Consider the following 21,887-nt stretch of genomic DNA (forward strand, 5'->3'; position numbering starts at 1 on the left):
ATACTGAAATCTGATAGCAGAGGGGATGTTTCTAAAACATTGTGTGACTTCAGGCTCCTCTCTGATTGTAGTGATAAGAAGAGAGCATGTCTTGAGTGATGCGTGTCCTTAATGATGGATGCCTTTATGAGGCATTGCCTTTTGAAGATGTCTTACCGGTGGCAAGGCTGATGCCCATGATGGATCTGGATGGAGCCCTTTGCAGCTTTTTCCAATCCTGTGCAGTGGCACCAGTGGTGATGCAACCAGTTAGAATGCTCTCCAGGCATTCTATGTGGAAATCTCCATGTAGAAATCTGGTGACATACAAAATCTCCTTAAATCTCCTTGATGACTGAGAACTAGGATAGGGGAAGCAGGGTTTATAGAGGCTGGAAGATTGAACCACTCAGAGATATGGATGTACGCTTCAGCAGCATTTACGTGCATCATTTAAATGCAGCTTCCACATTTCCACAAATGATCACGAATTTTGAGTAAAAGGGCACATTTTATAGCTCCTTAAACTTACTGTACAGGCAAGTGCATTTCCTTACTGTGGGAAGTGCTTTAACCAACTGGCACAGAGCAAGCTCTCAGAAACAGCAATGTGATTATGGTCACAGCAGACACGATCTCTATGGCTCTCCACACAGCTTTGGATCACCTGGACAATGCAAGTACCTATGTCAGGATTTAACACCATCTTGCCTACAGTCCTGATCGAAAAGCTACAGAACCTGGGTCTCTGAACCTGCCTCTGCAAATGGATCCTCGACTTCCTGACCAAAAGACCATAATCTGTGCTGATTGGAAATAGCATGTCCACCTCGCAGACAATCAACACTGGTGCTCCACAGGGATGTGCGTTTAGCTCACTGCTCTACTCTCTCTACACCCATGACTGTGTGGCTAGGCACAGCTCAAACAGCACATTTGCTGATGATGCTACCATTGTTGGCAGAATTTCAGGTGGTGAAGGAAGGGCGACAGCAGTGAGATATACCAGTTAATTCAGTACCAGATATACCAGTTAATTAAACACTGGATCTACCAGCTTCCATAGTATCCAAGACATCTTCAAGGAGCTGTGCCTGAGGAAGGTGACATCCTTCATTAAGGATCCCCACCACCCAGAGCATGCCCTCTTCACACTGTTACCATTGGGAGGAGGTACAGAAGCCTGAAGGCAAACACTCAGTGATTCAGGAACAGCTTCTTCCCCTCTGCCATCCAATTTCTAAATGGACATTGTCCCTGTGAACACTCCCTCACTTTTTTAAAATTTTTACACTACTTATTTTAACTTAACTATTTAATACACACACACACACACACACACACACACACACACACACACACACACACACACACACACACACACACACACACACACACACACACACACACACACACACACACACACACACACACACACACACACACACACACACACACACACACACAGATAAGTTCATGGCCAAAGGTAGAAGGAGATGAGTTATACAGCTCTCGTTACATGCACATGCAGGTCAACTCTTTGAGCGCTCATGCAGAAAGTTTGAAGTTAATAACTCATCTCCTTCTACCTTAGGCCACAGACTTATCAATCACCCCTCGTATACTCAGTTTTTTTCTCTATATTTATTTATCATGTATTTCGTTGTACTGCTGCCATAAAGTCAACAAATTTCACAACATATGCTGATGATACTAAATCTGATTCTGATGATTTATTATTTGCTTCAGGCTTCTAGGGAGAACTTTGAGAAATAACATCACAGGATCTTTTACGTCCACATCAGCCAGGCAGCCCATCTGACAGAGCAGGCCTCCGTCAGACGTCAGGCCAAGGTGGGACTTGAACCAATGCCACTCGAATCTGTGCAGAGTGTGCCCCAAGAAGTGTTGGAATTCCCTGAGACTGGAGATTATTGACCTAGGAACAAGATATGAGGTACAGGGGGGCAGCATGGTAGCATAGTGTCACTGTATCACTTTATAGCGGCAGCAATCTCCGATTGGGGTTCAATTTCCACTGCTGTCTGTAAGGAGTCTGTATGTTCTCCCCGTGACCATAAGGGTTTCCTCTGAGTGCTTAGGTGTCCTCCCATAATCAAAAGGTGTATAATTAGGTTTATTAAGTTGTGGGCATACTATGTTGGCACCAGAAGTGTGGCAACATTTGCAGGCTGTCCACCACAATCCTTGCTGATTTGTTTTGATGTAAATGATGCTTTGCACTGTATGTTTTGATGTTTCAATGTACATGTGACAAATAAAGTTAATCTTTAATAAAGCTAATCTCAAGGAAAGAGTTTGAAGCAAAAACAGAAAGTGCTCGGAAAACTCAGCAGGTCAGACAACACCAGTGGAATGACAAACTATCGATGTTTCAGGTCTGATGAGATTCCACAGACACTGCTTAGCCTGCTGGGCGTCTCTGACATTTTCTGCTTTTGTTTCAGATTCTCAGTAAACATACCAATCACTATGTGAACAAGACTGTTGGTAGTTGACACCAAACAGGGTTCTTTGCCAACATAGTAATAGAATCAGAGCAAACACGAGGAAATCTGTAGATGCTGGAAATTCAAACAACAGCACACACAAAATGCTGGTGGAACACAGCAGGCCAGGCAGCATCTATAGGGAGAAGCGCTGTCGACATTTCGGGCCGAGACCCTTCGTCAGGACTAACCGAAAGGAAAGATAGTATCAGCATTTGAATGGGAGAGAGATTACCCTCGTTACTGATCATCAGCCACCAGTGTCCATTTTCAATCCACAGAAGGGTGTTCCACTAACAGCAGCAGCACCAATACAGAGATGGCCTCTGTTTCTTGGAGGACACAGTTACGAAATCGGATTCAAGAGGACAGCTAATCATGAAATGATGATGGATTGTCCCATTAATCCTTGGAAAAGGAAGTATCTGAAAAATTTACAGAAGAGGATACTCACCGATATTCTCACCGATGCAACTCAAAGGTCTCCCCAATACAACAGAGGTGATCTAAAGGAAACCTGAAAAATCCGCACTGTCTCAGCTGGAATGTGCAGTAGAAACACTAGTTCCTCCATTTTTACCACCAGAGGGATGAATTTGCCCATGATGGAGGTTCCCTTATGTTGGAATTCAGAGTTGTCACACCATCCAAGCTAAGAGCTAAAGTTTGGAGGAGCTACAGTCCATGCTGGTCATCTAAGCATGGTCAGAATTAAAACATTGGCTTGAAGCTTTATCTGGCGGCGTGGAATGGATCAGCAGATCGAGCAGCTTGCCATGCACTGTTCAGGATGCCAACACATCCAGAAGATGCCAACAGCATCACTTCTCCATCCATGGGAATGGCCCACATGGCTCTGGCAGAGGATTCATGTGGATTTTGCCAGACCATTCATGGGCACGAATTTCTTAGTCATTGTGAATGCAGCTACAAAGTGTCCAGAAGTGTTCCCAACGGCCTCGCACACTGTTGATGTGCCGGAACACTTAGTGACAGTTTGAGGTGGAAGTGTTTCAGGTATTTCTGAAAATGAATGGAATAAGATAAATTTCATCTGCACCTTAACACCCAGGTACAAACGGCATAGTGAAAATGTTTGTCCAGAGTCTAAAGGAAGCCCTGCGAGCAATGTCAGCAGTACACACTACACCGACACTGAACCAAAACCTCACCAATTTCCTCTTTGTATTTCATAATGCAGCACACTCCACAACCAACAACTCATTAGCTTTGCTGTTCTTGGGTCATCCCTTATGTTCACACCTGCGTCTGCTCAATTCCATTCTCAGGAGGAGTATGCAGGACAAACAGCGAGACTTATTGAGGGTTCCTGAAACATGGAGATTTGAGGGACTACAGAGGTGATCAAAGTGGGTACTCCAGAAAGATTAAGGACAGAACTGAACCACTTCCCTGCAGAGTAGAGATTGCGTTTGATATCATCTGCAGATACTAGGTTGATTGGTTAAGGAGAGCAGAGTCGATTGTTAGAGAAGGAATGTGGCAAGTGCTGTCAAAACCACTTTCTTGCAGTCCCAGGGTCAACTCCTACAGCAATCATGGAGGAGGCCCCAGAACCTGAGATTGTTTTACAGCTACAAGTCTCACCTGCTAAGCAGAATGAGCTCCCTTGTTAGGAAAGATGTTATCCCACAAGAGTAAGTAAACCTCCACAGCAACTAAATCCTTAGGCCTGAATGGGTCATTTTAAAATTTACTCTGCTGTGGATGTCTACATAGTAGTTCTTTATATACATATATGTATGTATATGTACACAAGTTGAAATGCATTGTATATTGAGTTGGAGTTTATAGCTAAGTGAGGAGGAATGGTGTGTATTTAAAATTTCTGTAATGTTTGAATACTATTGTAAATATGTTGTTCATTAAACAGTCTTTATTTAAGTAATTCATGATGGGTTATACACTATATAAAAGTACGTAAATGGCATACATCATCACACCACCATGTCATATGTGTATATCTCACTAAAAGTAAAAATGAAACTAAGACCTGTCCTCCAGTGTTAAGACCCTCTTTCTCTTTCAATTAGTTCTTATGCTTTGGAGTTCAAAAACATAACTTGTTTTGATGAACATGTGAATCTGAACCTGAACTAAATACAGGTGCTCCGCAGAGTGGTTATCCAGTCTGAGTTTAGTTTCACCAGCACAGTGATTGCCACATAGTGAGTTGAAAGGACTGCTGATGTGTGTGGATGATGGGAAGAGGAAAGACATATAATGAACTTTCAGGAAGAAGACATTACAGAAAGAAGATAACTCAAAGGCATCTGTATTCAAGGTCCGGTCATTGGAACAGACAGAGGAATTCTGAACATGGAATGCAGTCTTTCCAGGGGACAAGATTGCAGGAAGTATGGCCACGAGAGGGCTTGGAGTCTTGGGGTTTGTAGTGTAGTTTATCACTAACCGATTGCCTGACATGAATTTGGAGAGATTCAGAAAGGGAAGGTCAGGTTTGGATCACACAAAGGTGACTGCAGGGTAGAGAATGAGAGCCTAAGTAATGACATTTCAAAGTTACTTGCAAGTGTAGGAAGCAGCACCAGTACAACCATCAATATTAGAGTGAGAGTTGAGGGAGTAGGTCTGGAACTCAGACTGTTACACATAACCGACAGATAGACAAGTCCCCATCATTACACTCAGGGTCAGGGTCGGGAGGTAGTGGGGAGTTGTTTAATGTGGGGAACAGAGCTGGCTGACTTGTTGGGCTTTTGTTTCATGTGCTCATTTCCTCATTGCATATGTTGCTTTTGCCAAATACTTTAACTGGTGTAACTTAAAAAAACATTAAGGTGCCATACAAAAGCAGTATATTGCTGTGCCCCATTGACCTATGAATTAAAAGGGAAAGAGTTAAGAGTATTTGCATATACATCCGCCTCCCAGAACAAAAAAACTTTCCCATGTCTGGTTCTATCCGTCATCACAACAAACCTGCATCCATTCTGGACTCTCCTCCCCTCCACCACTAAGAATTCTGCATACACCCCCCCCCCCACCTCCTCCTCCACCTCATGGGCGGGGGCACATGTTCTACAGTACTGACACATGGGCCACACGTTTTGCACACCCCTGCCCCTGCTGCAAATATTTTGGAGTTCTCCCACAGCGAAAACAAACAAAACGGTGCGAGAGGAGGCTAACAAAAACACGGCGCGACAGAGCGTAGCGAGCAGCGGGACGGAGGCGGACCTGCGAGAGCTCCTCCCAAGTCACCGGGAGGTGGGGGGGGGGTCCTCCGTTGGCGAGCTGCGGTGGTGGGGGGAGGGGGCGAGGCCTTCTGGGTTTGACACGGAGGGGGCGGGGCCTTCTGGGTTTGACAGCGGGGGCGGGGCTTCGGGCTCCGACTCCGGGGGCGGGGCGCGCGGCCGCCGTGCCTGCGTCTTTGCGGTTAGTGCGCGAGCGCTGGGCGGAGCGGCGGCGGGCTGGCATTGAGCTGGTGCGGAGAGTGTTTCCTGCCCCGTTTCTCCCGGAGACGCTCACCCGCCGCGCTCGCGCCCCGGACCCGACCGGCGTGAGGACATGTCCGAGAAGGAGCCCAAGCAACACTCGACCACGGAGCGGACGGTGAAATGTGAGTAGGTGGCGGCGCTCCACCCGGGCCGATCAGGAACGGGGCCAGCGCCCGTGCGGAGGACGCGCGGCCCGGGGTTTGAGGGGGATCGCGGAGCTGGGCTGTTGCGGGCGGCGGCTGCTGCTCTAACTAGGGGAGCCCTGCGCCTCCTTAGACAGTGACCGAGGCCGCGGGCTCGGTAGTGTTTCCCGCCCCCGCCCGTCGAGTCTTGCCTCCCCGTGTCTTTCGCCGCGCCCTGCCGGTGAACCTGAGCCGGGCGGCCCCCGTCAACCCCCACACCACCACCTACGGCGTCAACCCCCACACCTTCACTGCGTTCGCCGCCGACCTCCACACGTTCCTTTCCGCCACCCTATCCCTTCCTCCCATTCCCCTTAAACCCTTCCTGCCTTCCACCTTTCGCCAGCACCCACAGCCTCCTGCACTACCTGTCACCTAGCTACCTCAATCCCCCCCCCTCTCGGTTACCCCGCTGCACGCCACCCCGCTGATCCTCCTTTCCAGGCCACGCTGCTGCTCCAGCCCAACCTCAGCCTCTCCTGGCCGGACCCCCACATTGCGTTGCGTGGCTCTTCTCTGTTTTGGACATTTTACAGCAACGAACGCAGAGGTAGGCTACACTCTAGGAATTCCAGAGCACTGCCACTGGTTGCTGAAGATGCAGCCACCAGTGCTGAAGTGATCACATTTAGCTTTGGCTCTGGAAGGAGTTGACGATGCCGCAAGAGGGTCAGACTTCAAATGAGAACATTGGCGGCTGCGTTTGAATTCTTGCTATCTGGAGGGGTTCATGGTGTAGTTGCTGGAGGAGGAGGTATTGCAGATTGCCTGTGTGTGGAACCAAGTGAGGCCAGTCTTGCCTGGTTGGACAGTGAACACCTATATGGTGTAAGCAGCTGTGTCAGAGGCAGGGGAGGAATCCCCAGCAGAGCCTGTCGTGACCTTGGATTTCCCAGAGTGCTGCTGTTAAAGGAGTGTTACTTAAAGTCACGGCTGTAGTGTACGAACCGGACAGGCAATCTGCACGCAGCAAGTTCCCACAAGCAGCAATGTCAGCACGTCTGGATTATTTCTTTTAGTGATTTTGGTTGATGGTTTAATATTCCGAGGTGAGCTCTGGTCTTTTCAATAGCACCGCTGGATTTAGCGAGGTCATACCCCAATAAAGAGCACTCTGGCAATACATCACTCCTTACCTACACACTTTAGATTTGTATGTTGAATTCTTGAGTGGGACTCTAAACCAAACTCTCAATTGGGTGAAAGAGTGAGACTAGCTGACCACGTCTGAATTTTCAAATGAAGAATTAAAATGTAACTGTTACCATTTTTGCATTTGTTGATGTTGACATGTAACTTTGGGCTGATTGAGTGCTGAGACAATGGGTGGAGAACTCGTTGACAGGTGCAGATATCATCATATTAATGATTGCCATTGTGCTCAAGGACTTTGAGGAAAGCAAAGTTTGAAGATAAGCTGCTGTTGGCATGAGCAAAATGAACCAGGTGACTGCTGAGGTATGTAATCAACAGTTGGCATAAATATAATCTTAAACACTCTTATTTGTGTGCTGCAAATGAGAATAATTATCCTGACTTGGATAATATACTGAGCTGGGGTGGTACAGACTGGCTTAAACCTCACTTGCATTTATAAAAGTTGCATATCAACCAATTACCCTTTGTCTTACACAAGCAGGTCACAGATGCCCACTCTTTTGGATCACATGAGCTTTCATTTTTTTTGACATATCTGTCATGTGGGCCCTTGTTACTAAATTCCATTTAGATCACATGCACTTCCTTGTCAGACCTAAATGTACCTTTGGCTTAATTTGGCCCTATTTGATCCAATTAATGTGACTGGACTCTGTCACAATGTGACCTAATTCCTGTCATTGTTTGTCATCTAGATTAACAATTTGGATAAGAATGTACAAGGCACAATTAGTAAGTTAGCTGATGGGTGGTATAGTGAAAGTTGTCAGATATTATAGGGGGGATCATGATCAGTTGAGTAAATGGGCCAGCAAATGGAGTTTTATTGAGATAAAGTGTGAGGTGCTGCATTTTGGGAAGTCAAATCCAGGTAGGACTTTCACAGTGAATGGCAGGGCTTTGGAGAATGTTGTAGAACAGATGGACTTTGGAGTAACAAGTACAGACTTCTCTGAAAGTGGAGTCCTAGGTAGATAGGAAAAAGAGTTGGGAGGTCATAATATGGTTGTGAGGCTGTACTTGGAGTGCTGTGTTCATTTTTGGTCATCCTGCTACAGGAAAGTTGTTATTAAACTGGAAAGAGAACAGGAAAGATTTACAAGGATGCTGCCAGAATGTCGGGGACTGAATTATCAAGAGAGATTGGACAAATGAGGACATTATTCCTTGGAGTATAGGTAACTGAGAGGTGATCTTGTAGAGGCATGTACATCATGAGGCACTCAGTCATTTTGTTCCCTTAGAGTTTGTATCAAGAACTAGAGGGCATAAGCTTAAGGTGAGAAGGGAAAGATATAAGAGGAACTTGAAAGGCAACTTTTTACACAAAGAGTGGAATCAGCTGCCAGAGGAAGTGGTTGAGGGAGGTTCAATAACAACATTTAAAAGACAGTTGGACGGGTACATGGATTGATTGGAGAGGTTTAGAAGATTATAGGCCAAATGGGATTAGCTATGGACCAGTTGGATTGAAGAACCTGTTCTGTGCTGAATGGCTACAATTAATTGCTTGGCTCATCATTTCCATTTTTTTAAAACCATACAGTGTTAGGTAGATACTTTATTGATCCCAAAGGAAATTGCAGTCCTTCAGTACTTTGTTACTACACTGATCAAGGGTCAGAGTCTGCACAGTCTCCTCATGCTGCTTGTAACATCCTATTATGTACTTCATCTGAGCCTTGCGGTTTGTCTACTAAGGATGTTGAATCCTTGATGTTTTCTTTATCCAACATTTCACACTCAACCCTCTTATCTCTGTCCACAACCTCTTATCTCCTGTGAAAACAGCCACTAAATATTAATTAGAAACTTTAACCATCTTAATTCCTGCCCCAAAAGTGGAACTGAAGAGTGCTCAGTGCCACCTTCAGGTTGGTAGGCATGGCTATTAATGGCCCTGTTAACAATGCCCATTTCCCAGAGTAAAAAAAACTCATTAATTTCTTCATTAAATCTATTTGAAATGTAGTTTAAATATATGCTAGGTTGTGGGTCATGTTGTGCCTTGGAGACTGGCTAAACTATTTTATTTAGCAGCTTACAATATGGGATAATGGGCAACGTAAAAGCATAGATCACGGTTACTGACTGTGTGGTGCAGCATTGCAATTGCTATGTCCCCATTGCACTGCTCAAGAATGAGGGTATCTCTCAGACATTGTTTAATAAATAGGAGAAATGAACAGTTTATGAATTAAAAATAAGCATTATTTGTCCAACCTATTGAGTTGCAACTGTACTGCACCTAGTATGAAGCCTAAGCTAGCACGCAGTTGTTTCTCTTGGCTCGTGACACTCTTGTTTAAACAATTAAAATGAATTGATTCATTCTCCAAACAAGGGTCAAATGTCATCACTCTTGGAGCTTTGCTGACCAAATCTTTCCTCTATCAACAGGGTATTGAAGCAATTGCTTCATGGATAGTACCATTGTAATCCATCCTAGCACTTGTCTTTGCTGCTGCTGCTGAAATCCAGCATATCATACAATTTTAAAAAAGCCCGACTTTCCTCTGTGAAAGCTCTCCCTTCTAATTGGTGATCCCCTTGTATAACACCTCTCTACGGTAGAATGTGGGGAATTGTTTACTCTAAGATCACTTTGAATTGGAACACTTTAATACAGTCATCAGCAATTTATTTCAAAAATCCATGTGATCACATTACAGCCTAATCCTCTGAATAGGCCAACACACTTAGTAATGTGTAGGACAGTAATTTTACTTCATAGCAGAGGTACTTCAGTGATTTAGAAACTGATCACAGCAAGGGGTTGTGAAATTAAACTGTAAGCATTGCCTATGAGGTTTTTCTGGTCATACCCCTTGCTTTACCCAGTTGCTATTGTGCACGTGGAATAAGAGTTGGGTACATGTATGTGACAGAGTGAACCTAATCTGAAACGCTTTCCTGAAAGCCGCTAGGGGTTGGTTGCAGAGGAACCATTGGCTTGTTTTCAGTCCTGGTTGTAACCATGGCAACTCCTCTTCGTCAAATCTACTTCTACTTGAAAATACTTCTGCACAGTACCCTGGGACATTTTGGCTATGTTAAAGGTACTTTATAGGTGGATGATACTGTAATAACTGCTGCAAATATGCTGTTTGAAAGAAAGCCAAATCTAGTACTGAGTCAGGTACTTGCATTTATATAGTGCCTTTCCCATATTGGAGGGCCATTCACAGAACATTATCAAACAAAACAGTTGCTTTGCTAAGACTGGTGACCTAAAGCTTGGTAAAGAAGGAATGAGGACTTTAAGGTGATTTTTGCTTTAAATTGCAACATTGGGTGCCAGTACTGGGAGAGTGAACCTTGGCATTGTTAAGCTGGGGTAAGACTATAGCAATGGGAGAGATGTGAATGCAACATCATATTTTACTTTATCTTGTTATGTAATGCTAAGAAACATGCCCATAAACAGAGAACATATGTATGGTAGTTTGTAGAACACCATTTAGGGAACTCTGAAGGAAGATACAGAACTTCCTAATCTACTTTTTCCATTAAGAGTAAATACTGTTTCTGAACAGGTTGACTAATTCATGTCAATTAATCACCTCCTAAGTGATTAATCCTCGACTGTAAGCATATTTGCAATGCTTATTTTAAGCTGTGGAAACGAAGAGGGCAAGATTGCTAGGGAAGAGAAAATTCTGGCTGATACTTGGAGGATAAAGAACAACACTCTCTGGAGGGGAAAAGAAGCAATTGCTTTTCTTGAACAATGAACTGTGTTCACTGCAAGTATCTTGTGATCTGATATGAATTGGATTGTCTGGTTATTATATTCTTGAAGTGGGATCTTGTGTGGCTGGCAGGGTATCTTAAGTTATAACAGTGGCTAGATCTTAAGTTCTCCTTTGGGTCTATCTTTCACATCCTGCTACTCTTTACTTAAAAAGAATGATAGAAGGTAATTCAAACGTTACAAGGAGAAGGCAGGAGAATTGCATTGAGAGGGATAATAAATCAGCCATGATAGAAGGTGGAGCAGACTCAGAGGGTCGAATGGCCTGATTCTGCTCCTATGTTAATAGATTAACTGAGTACAGACCAGTTAGCCTGATCCTTGTACTCATCAAATTATTGGCTATACAATTTTGAGTAATATAATGCTTTTAGAAGGCACGTGTATATCAAAGAAAGTTGTGTTTAGATCAGGTCAGATGAGATTTTTTGGGGGTGGTTGATGAGGATATTACTTTAGATGGCAATTCCATAAGACAGACTAAGTCTGAGTTGTACATAAATGCTTTAGGCTTGAGTCCAGGAGCAATAAATCAGAAGTTCGCAAAGGATACAAAATTGACTGAAGAAAATCATAGACTGCAGGTAAATTTCAGTAAGAAGGGGCAAATGAAATAAGCGGCAGTATAATTGGGAGGGCAAGCAAGGTAAGAAGACAACAATTGCAGTAGACATTTCTGTCAGATACACATTAAGGCTGAAGTGCAGTACAGTGCAAAAGTCTTGGGCATCCTAGATTTTTAAAATATAAATTTTGTTTTGGATGTTCATTTTTGTCTTCTGCATTAGTGTCAGTAGAAAAGAGCAAAATTTAGATTTCCAAATATTCATTTTCCAAAAAAGCTAGAGAATTTTTAAATTTTCATTAAAAAAAAGTAGCATATAAAGTAATAAACCATTTTTCAAATAAAAACTTGATTACTTTGTAGATGTATAACCCAATACATGATTAAACAAAGATAAACAGTATAAGTTGAACAAACTAAACTGATTAACTGAAACAAAAACGGATGTAGAAAGTATCAAAGTGGGTGAAGGACAACCAAACTAAAAAGCTAAGGTGTGGGATATATGATAATTTAACCTTCAAATCATCAATTCTTACACCATGGCAAGGGTATGCATAGCAACAAAACAGCAAAGTCTCTCTCAAGCAGAAATTTTGTGGACAGGAGTTTCAAGTTGCTGTCAAGCTCTTAAACACAAAGGAATAGGCAAGGTTGAGGCCAAGAAATGCTGTGGTCGGTCACGGAAACTGAATGCAGCAGATGAGAGATACATCAAACTGATATCCCTTCTAAGTCGAAAGAAGTCCAGCTATCAGCTCAGAACTCACAGAAACCACTGGAACCCAAGTGCACCCCTCTATAATCTGGAGAAGTCTTGTCAGAAGTGGTCTTAATGGAAGAATTGCTTTTAAAAAGCCATTCCTCTGAAGTGGAAACAAAGCCAAAAGACTCACCAACTCACAACATCACAAGGATTGGGGTGCTGAACAATGGTGAATCAAAATTTGAAAATGTTTGGCTCAAGCAGGAGACAATTTGACTGTGGAAGAGCTGGAGAGGGCTACATGGATGAGTGTCTGCAGCCAACAGTGGAACATGGCAGAGTTTCCCTGCAGGTTTATGGCTGCATTTCTGCAAATGGTGTTGGTAATCTGGCCAGCATTAATGGAATCCTCAATGCTGAGAAGTACAAACAGATTCTCATCCATTATGCAAGGTGTCTGACTGGTCTGAACTTCATTCTGCAGCAGGACAATGACCCCAAACACACTGCCAAGGTCAGTGTAAAGAAGAACAAGAAGTTCTGCAACAGATGGTATGGCCTCCTTAGAGCCCTGATCTCAACATTATTGAGGCTATCTGGGATGATCTGCAAAGACTGAAGCAAGTGAGACAGCCAAAGTCTAGAGAAGAACTCCAAAATGCTTGAAACAACCTGCCAGCTGAATTTTCATATAAAGCTGCATGACAGCGTACCAAAAAGAATTGATGCAATTTTAAAGGCAGAGTGGTCACACCAAAAATTGATCTGATTTAGTATTTTTTTACTGTTCACTGCTCTTTGTAGTACATCTTTTGATATTTAGAAACTTGAATTCATTATTTTTGAAAGCAACTTTGCTTTATAGATTTTTTTTACATGTGCCTAAATCTTTTGCACAGTACTATATATTAAAATCCTTCCTTTTCTCCCATGGTCCATTCTTCTTTCTTATCAGATTCCTTCATCATCCCTTTACTTTTTCCACTTATCACCTAGCTTCCTACAGCCGCTCCACCCACCTGGTATCACCTAGCACCTAGCTTGTACTGCTTCCCCTCCCCGCACCTTCTTCCCCTTTCCTTTTCAGTCCTGGTGAAGATTCACAGTCCAAAACATCAACTGTTTATTAATTTCCATAGATGTTTTACCTGAGTTCCTCCAGCATCTTGTGTGTTGTTCTGGATTTCCAGCACCTGCAGAATCTCAAGCAAGATGTTTAGGGCCAAAACGTTGACTGTACTTCTTTTTCCATAGATACTGCCTGGCCTCCTAAGTTCCTCCAGTATTCTGTGTGTGTTATCTGCAGAATCTCTTGTGTTTTTAAATTGAGGCCACAGCTAGAGGAGTGTATGCTGTTCTTTATGACACTGATTAGAGGCTTGTAGAATTATAAGCAATCCCAATAAAGGGAATTTAAAGGATTTTTTTTTCTTGTCTGAGGTGGTTAATAACACAGCCCTTTGGATTGGACACAGTACAAGGGTTGGAGGGAAAAGGAAAATTTATTTCTCCAAAGAGCAAGGTTTGAACACTCATACTGAAAAGGTGGTTGTAAAGAAGCCCTGAAACAACTTTGGTGTAGTGAAGTGCACAAGCAGATTCTCACTGGAATTGTAGTGAACTGGACAGATACAAGTGGAGAGCTAAGAAGTGGAATGGATCCCAGAGAGCTCATGGGCAAATGGCCATCTTTTGTGCTTTTCTAATTGTTTCAACGAAGTGTATTGTTTAACCACTTATTGATTTCAGTTTGTTTCCTCAAATGGTCTTTGAGCTGAGTCTTGTATTTGACATGTGCAGTGTGGAAGTGAAGTTTTATCTTTGACACATACAACACATCACCATAAATATACTGTCGGTTTCATCTGCTAATGCTGTCATCAAAATTAAGACTGCTGGGTTACCTCTGCTTTATTTATAAAAGTACGCATTTGGAACTAAATAAATTGCTGCAGCTTTTTTTGTTCGTCTCTTGTTTTGCTCACTTTTAGGATTAGTAGTTAGTGCTGCCTCGGGTAATTGTCAGCCTGTGGGAGTTGACAGAGTTTATCTGGATGGTTTTCGTAGTGCAAAATTGTTTCTATAAACCTATCAGATCATTTTGCAAGTTTTATTGTATTGCCTTACAATTAAGGAGTTGTGGGTATTTACTGACAAATCTTACAGACCTTTAACTTGTGACCATCCCAATGGTGCTGATTTTGAGGTTAGAGAAAGATTTGCATGCTCCTTTGACATGGAAGCGAGGGTTGTTAATGGGGTGTGTGGGTGAATAGATTACAGGGAATTGCTGGAGCTAGTATTTAGATTGCTCTGAGAGCTGCTGTGGACTCAATGGGTCAAATGGCAGCTTCCATTGTTATGAAATGTGACCTGTAATTGGCACATCTTGGGGATTGTATGTGATTTGATAGATATCAGATCCCTGCTATTGTGTTGTTAAAAAAAAAAGGAAAATCTTTGGGTAATCTTTAATGTAATTTGGGCTATATTTGTGACAAGGATGACAGATATGTAAAATGGAAATTCTCACTGGTGGAATACATATGTTCTTGGGGTGAAGAATTATTGGCTTGAGGTTTCTGTTGATTTTAGCAACTTTAGAAGTTAGCTGTCTTATGGCAATTTCCATAGTATGACTAACATTTTAACCAAGTAGGAACTTTAACTCTATTACTACTATGGTTTATCTTTGTTTCTGGACAGATTTTCAAGTTTTGGAGTGACTAAACTGTCTAGTGGGGTTCATAAGTCTTTTGATGTAGTATATCTCCATCTTCAACAAATTTTCAAGCTGTAAGGCTGTTACTTATCAGGTGTCAAAAGGATCAATGCAAGGCATTGGCTAGTTTAAGTGAATGAATCTGATGGAAAATGAGTGTTTCCAAGTTTCATTGTGAGACGTAGTCATTTGCAATGAATATAGATGTACTGAAGTAGTTAAATTGTGTTGGTTAGAAGGCAGCAAATGTTGAGAAAGGAAAGAATGATTTTGCAATATAAGAAACTAATTTGTGTTAGAGTGCAAAAGGGCTATAAAAATCAGTGTAGGAAATAGAGGTTGGGAAAGTTGTCCTTTACCCCAGTAGTATGAAATAAAAGTTAAGGCCTTGCTGTATTTATACAAGCATTATGTAAAATGGTGATTCATTTTTTACACTTGGTTTACAGGTGGTGCAATGGAGATTGATCTTGGCGTTGAGGGTCTTGATCTTTAAGCAGCGAATGAAAAGAATGAGGTTTTATTCATGGGGATTTAGAATAATGAAAAACTTAAAGGCTGAAAAGATATTTCCTTGAACTGGAGAGTCTAAAACTAGGAATATAATCACTTTGGACTGAGTTGAAAATTTTCCTCCTGCCTATGCTTAAATCTTTGGAAAGCTATTCCCCAGAGCACTGTGGACTTGTGGTCATTGCGCAGATTCAAAGTTTGACAGATTTTTGGGTAGTAAGAGAAACTCAGCATATAGAAGTTGAAACAGAAATGGTTGAAGCAGAGGATCAGTCATGATCTCATTGAATGGTGGAGCAGGCTTGAAAGCTTGCATAGCTCCCTCCTTTTGTGTCTAATGCAAGACATCTGAAGTAAGTTTTATTCATTAGCCTCAACATTGACTATCAAATAAAATTTTGGTCAGCCAAATTTTATTAGTTTTTTCCACTTTTTCAGGTTGTATGATTAGTTTTCAATGTAACCAAACTTCAGAAATCTTGTGGTTTATTTTTCTGGTGATTGGAGATAGGTTTGCAAGCGTTTTATAAGGGAGTGCTGGTATGTTGGGGAAGTACCAAGCAATTGAATTTACTTTCCCTTTTGCTGTTTGCCAGAATTTAACAGGCTTGGACAAGCCCACTACATTATAAGAACAAGAGGGCAAAACAACCTGTTGCTCTCTGAAAATTTAGATCACGGCCTACTTTATTCACACTGTTGTGATCTGAAATGCATGGAATGGAAGGGAGATTGAAGCAGATTCAATTGGAACATTGAATAAGTGTGGGGAATGGGACAGATTGGAGAGTTAGCATGGCTGCATGGCTCAGAACAATCACATTCTATGACTAGAGATTCACTGTTTTGATCTGTTGTTTTCACCTTTGAATATGGTTTGTTATCTGCAGGTTCTGGGTTAGTGGGGGACGAGGAGAATGGTAGAGGGGGATACTTGCCCTGCAGTTTCATCTGCACAGTTGAAGTATGGCTGTGTTTCAAAGGTAGCATTGCCGTACTTCACCTACTGGCTCCGTGAGGGGTTGCATGGAAAGATTACCGAATGAATGATTTGTGCTAAAATTGCAAGAGTTGCTTTGCCTGAAGTCTAAGGAGTGCCTTCCAATCTTCTTACATTTGGAAGATGTGCCGTTTTAGCAGATAATTCTATCACTGTGGCCATTCAGGTTATGGAAAATATACAGGTTCAGAATTCATGAATCACTACCTAAAAATTTGATGTTATATAAAATTTGCTTGCACAGATTTGATGCATGGGGGTGGGGGAAGTAAAGCAACTTGCTTTTCCAGACATACAGAAGGCTTCATATTCTGAAAAACTGGAGTACAGGCGGTTTTCTAGGAACACAATCACCCTCTATAATTTGGAGGAAACCTGAACTGGCAAGGTGTGCTAGATGCAACTGTTTTGAGAAAGGGGAAAGTATATTTGCTGTCAGTCCTCATACTTGTTGGTTGTGTTTTTGCACACTTCCACACAGACTGGGACATCACAAGACCGTTTGACCCACTGAGCTGATGTTGACATTTTGAAAGCCCTGCAAATTTTACCCTCCAAGTATTTATCCAATAGCCTTTACAAAAATTGCTGTAACTCTGGTGAATTTTTTAGGCATTGCATCAGCTTGTCTAAATGTCTTTCGTTTGCTATATTATGCTTGAGGGGAAGGTTGGGGTAGGCTTAGACTAGAGATGGAGGATGAGTAGACTAGGGTAACTTTGGACAGGAGATGAATGGAAGCACCACAGAAGGGAGAGTGGAGGAGTATGGCTGAGAAGGGGTTTAGGAAGTCCTGGAGAAGAGATGGGTGTGGGATATTCAGGAGCAGAAGGGTTGCAGGAGAAATTTTAAATTCTGTTGGTGTGCTCCTTAGATTGAAGACCTCTATGACTGAGGTGGACTCTGAAAGGTAGGGTTGACTCATTATTTAGAGATACAGAGTAGGCCCTTCTAGTCCTTCGAGCCATGCCTCCCCAGTAACTCCCAACAAACCTGATTAACTCTAACCTAATCACGGGAAAATTAACCTAGCTGCTATGTCTTTGGACTTTGGGAAGAAACCAGAGGACCTGGAGAGAGCCCACGTATAGAGACTCCTCACAGAACAGTACTGGAATTGAACTCTGAACTCCAGAATGCCCTGAGCTGTAATAGTGTTGCACTAACTTCTATGCTACCTACCATGGCACCCTCTATCTTGAGCTCATGTTCAGTTGAATTAGGTAAGCAATGTTATTGGGGCAAAGCAAAGTAGAAGCCAGAGGGAACTACAGTTGGTTTTATGTAGTCTGAGCAGACCAGGTTGGCATGCAAATCGGGCTGTATTTTCAGATCCTGACGAAGGGTCTCGGCCCGAAATGTCGACAGCGCTTCTCCCTATAGATGCTGCCTGGCCTGCTGTGTTCCACCAGCATTTTGTGTGTGGTGTTGTTTGAATTTCCAGCATCTGCAGATTTCCTTGTATTTTCAGAGACTATTTTGGCAGTGTTATATCCAGCAAGTGAATGTTGAATGTGGTACGATGCTTCATTAACTGCAGTAGGCTTGTGAAGAAAGGTCAGAATTTGTAGTTCTCATTGTAGTCAAGTAGGTTAGATGAAATGATGAAAGGGTTCAGATAAAATCAGTTCAGAGAGATCAAAGATTGAAAATTAGTAGCCGCAGCAGCCTATGCTTTCATATACGGCTTGTATTTAATGTACCGTAATAAAATATCCCAGAACATTGTTTCTTATACACAGCTGTTACAGAGTGTCACATTTCAGATGTTGATGTGAAAGAGTTAAGGTGGATAGCATCATTGATATGGGATAAATGGCTTCCTCCTCCAAATTCTGTGAATGTTACACATAGTGCATGCAGAAATGAGTCTGCTTTAGGGAGCAATGGGGTGCAGCTGTTAGAACTGTGTATCCCGAGGAATAGAGCCTGTAAACACAGCACAATAAACTCTTGGACTATGGTGGCTAGCTTCGTTTTAACCTGTAGTGCTTTGAACAATATAAATGGAGGAATGTCTTTCATTTGTATAATGCCTTACAACCTTGTGACAATTTGAAACAATTTTGGTGTCTTCACTACATAGTCTGAGTGCACAGCAGTCTCCGTGAAATAATCCAGTATTGTTTTGCCCATTTGAAGGGTAATTTCTCAAGGCACAAGTAAACTACCTGGATAATACCTCCATACTTCTGTTAACACTTTGTCTCTCAGGAACAAAATGGATTTCTTGTTTTTAAACATGAATATCATTCACTTGTTGGCTGCCACACAAATGGTACTCTCCTTGAATACTAGACTGTTAGTAGCATTTGACCTGATTTTCAAATTTTATAAACAAGTCATGCCAGTAGGATTGTAAATGCTGGCCCTCTCTGTGTCTGCAAAGGTAGTGATATACGTAGTTTCTATGTTGCTCTTAATTTCATTTTTGAGTGCTGGTTCGAAATTTGAGGAACGTATGCAGTCTGAAACCTACTCTGACACCAGCTGGTTTGTGCTAGTGTCTTGTCTGTGGCACATCTGTAAATCAGAATACTCCAGTTAAATGAATACTTCTGTGAGTGAATTGGCAATGTTACTCCTTACCTGTTTTATAATTGGCAAGTTTGTAAGGAGCAAATCACTTGAGGATATGCAGATTACAAAGAAAGACAAATTAAAACCGCGATTGTGCTCTTGGTTTGGCTTTTAAGGAAATTACAAAAATCTTGATTCTGCTGTATGATTATGACTTTTGAGTGTACAGTGAAATGATGGTCAGATCTCTAATCCCACCATGCATAAGCATTTTTATCATTTCTGGTATTGGGATTTTTATTGTCAAATGTACTGAGATACAGTGAAAAGCTTTGATCCAAATAGATCAATCTGTAGATGAGTACAGTGAGATGGTAAAAAGGAAAACCATGCAGGATATAGTATTCCAGTTAGAGTGCAGTGTATGTAGATAGTGCAAGGGCAGTACTGAGGTATATTGGTAGATCAGGAGTTAATCTTTTAGTGTACAAGTCTTAATAGGAGTAATAGCAGTGATCCTTCATTCTGGTGATGCATGCTCTCTATCTTAGCTTCAGAGAGAATGAAGGGTGGGAGGAGTCCTTAATTATGCTTGCTTTATCGAAACTAAGGGAAGTGTAGATGGTCAATGGAAGAAAGTGTTTTTTGTGATGGACTGGGCAGAGTTTAAAACTCTGCAATTTGTTATGCTCTTGGGCAGAACTATTGCTCAACCAAGCTGTGATGCATTTAAATAGGATGCTTTCTGTTTTTTTATATAAAAAAAAGCAAAAGTCATCAAGAACATATTCCTTAGTTTTCTGAGGAAGTAGAAGCATTGATGTGCATCCTTGTCAATAATGTTCATGTGGTTCAACCAGAATAAGCTGGTGATATTTACATCTAGAAACTTGAAGCACTATTTCCACTTCTGTTACGGACAAGTTTGTACTCCACACAACTTTTGAAGTCAATGACTTGTTCCTTCATTTTGCACTGAGGACATTGATGATAAGGTCAGCACTTAATTTCCACTCTTATTTGATATTGAACCCAGTGTCTTCATAGTTCCTTCAGAGAGCAGCCAACCATATTGTTTGGTCTGAAGTCACTTATAGACCAGTATGGGTAAGGCTGCCACCTTTCCTTCCCAGGAGGACATTAGCAAACCAAGTAGGGTTTGATAATATTTAACTGATCCCACCATTACTGATACTAAGTTTTTAATCCAAGATGTATACAATTTCTAGAAATTTATTTACTTACACACCCAACCTATCCTGGTGGGATTCTCCTCATCAATAGATCAGGCCTCTGGATTGTAGTACAGTACTTAATCATGTTAAGGAAGTGACCTTTGTCTTTGGGATTTCCTAATGTGCTTCAGTCCAGTCATTTTTAAAAGTTATTGTGAATGTGTTCAATGGTTTTGTAAAGGAATAACTTAAATAAACAAGAATTGATTTTGATGTTGGTTGGGGCCAAGATTTAGTGAAGATGTGAGAATTTCTTAGATCTTCAAATAGTGTAGTGGAAACTTTGTCAAATTATTTTAAATAGGGTTAGTGATTTTGATTTTACAGGGCGATTTAAAAAATATATAATTTCCCATTCTGAAGTGTTGCATTATGAGACCAGCATTTGAATGAAATCTATATTTAAAAAATTACCAAACAGCAGCATTCTGACACCCCAGTGGTCTGTTAGTAGTGGATGAAGGGCTGTGTCCCGATGCTAGACCTGTCACTGAGTCAGGTTTCTGGAAGATAACTTCTACTTTCTAATTGCAGTGGAATATTTTTGCATATGATGCCATTGATTGTGTCCTCAGACCTTTTTTTGATGTACTTGGTGATCCCAGTGGTTGACTGCAGTTTTTTCCAGATGTCAAGAATCTGCATTCTTGCCTTGAGGATTATCCTTGTGCATAATCAAGAATTGGGTCACTTCTGAAATGCAGATGGTTTTACATTAACTTTGAAGAACAGCACAAAATTAAGTGGTGAGCTGCATCATGGGCAGCTGTGTCTTTAGCTGCCAAGACCTGAGCTCTGGTATTCCCTTTGTTAACCTCTACACCTCTCTATAAGGCACTCCTTAGTCACAGCTCTTTGACCAGGCATTTAGTCCTTTGACTTAATTTATCCACATGTGAAACCATCAAATTTTGTTTTACCAGAATGCTTTGCAGATTTAACTTTCTATGTATTTGTGGCTGTTGGGAGTTTACAATGTTCACCATTTCTTGCATCAGTCCACACTCTACTACCACTAGTACAGACCCTATACTGCTGGAACACTTGCAGTATGTCATTCCCAAACCATCACCTTATTTAAGCAACTAAGCAATTGTTCCAAGTGGAAATAGAGATCTTTTATTTGCACTTCCATTTACCCAAAGAGAAAATTAGATCTTGGAGGGAAATGAAGTTGAGAAGGGCTGCAATACTGCCAGATAATGGTATAACCAAAATCCAAAGCAGTTTCTCACCATATAGTATTCACAGCACTGAAACAGTTCAATTGGTTTTTAATTCACTGGTAGATGTGGGAATAGATCACCAGCTGGGAACTTCTGTGGCATGATCATGGTTCAGAAGCAATTCCTGAATGCATTTTAATCCAGTATATAGTAGCAGAGTGACTGATCTGTACTTAAAAGATTTATTCTGTAGGTCACCTCTACAGTTAAAAGCAGTTCAATCAGTTCCAAGTCTATAGGTAATCCTTGCAATCTTGTGTTTTAAAAACAATTTAAAGCCATTCTAAATACAAGAACGTTCTTTATTATTGGTGCTTCAAGTTGAGTGAGAAGGC

At 41.7% G+C, this 21,887-nt stretch overlaps 1 protein-coding gene across 4 annotated transcripts in view; it reads left to right on the top strand.

The window, feature by feature from the left end:
• Positions 1 to 5,891: 5,891 nt before the first annotated feature.
• The window catches only part of LOC140726236 (protein phosphatase 3 catalytic subunit alpha), a 290,068-nt gene continuing 274,072 nt past the window's right edge, over positions 5,892 to 21,887 (top strand). For 2 of the 4 annotated variants that reach the window (XM_073042332.1, XM_073042335.1), the window contains exon 1: positions 5,892 to 6,093. In XM_073042332.1, the coding sequence (XP_072898433.1) occupies positions 6,042 to 6,093 (52 nt within the window). In that variant the 5' untranslated portion in view covers positions 5,892 to 6,041. The remainder of the gene's footprint in view (positions 6,094 to 21,887) is intronic. The other 2 variants (XM_073042334.1, XM_073042336.1) reach the window with 1 other exon arrangement.

The sequence above is a fragment of the Hemitrygon akajei genome, chromosome 4, assembly GCF_048418815.1.
Source record: "Hemitrygon akajei chromosome 4, sHemAka1.3, whole genome shotgun sequence".
Classification (NCBI taxonomy): domain Eukaryota; kingdom Metazoa; phylum Chordata; class Chondrichthyes; order Myliobatiformes; family Dasyatidae; genus Hemitrygon; species Hemitrygon akajei.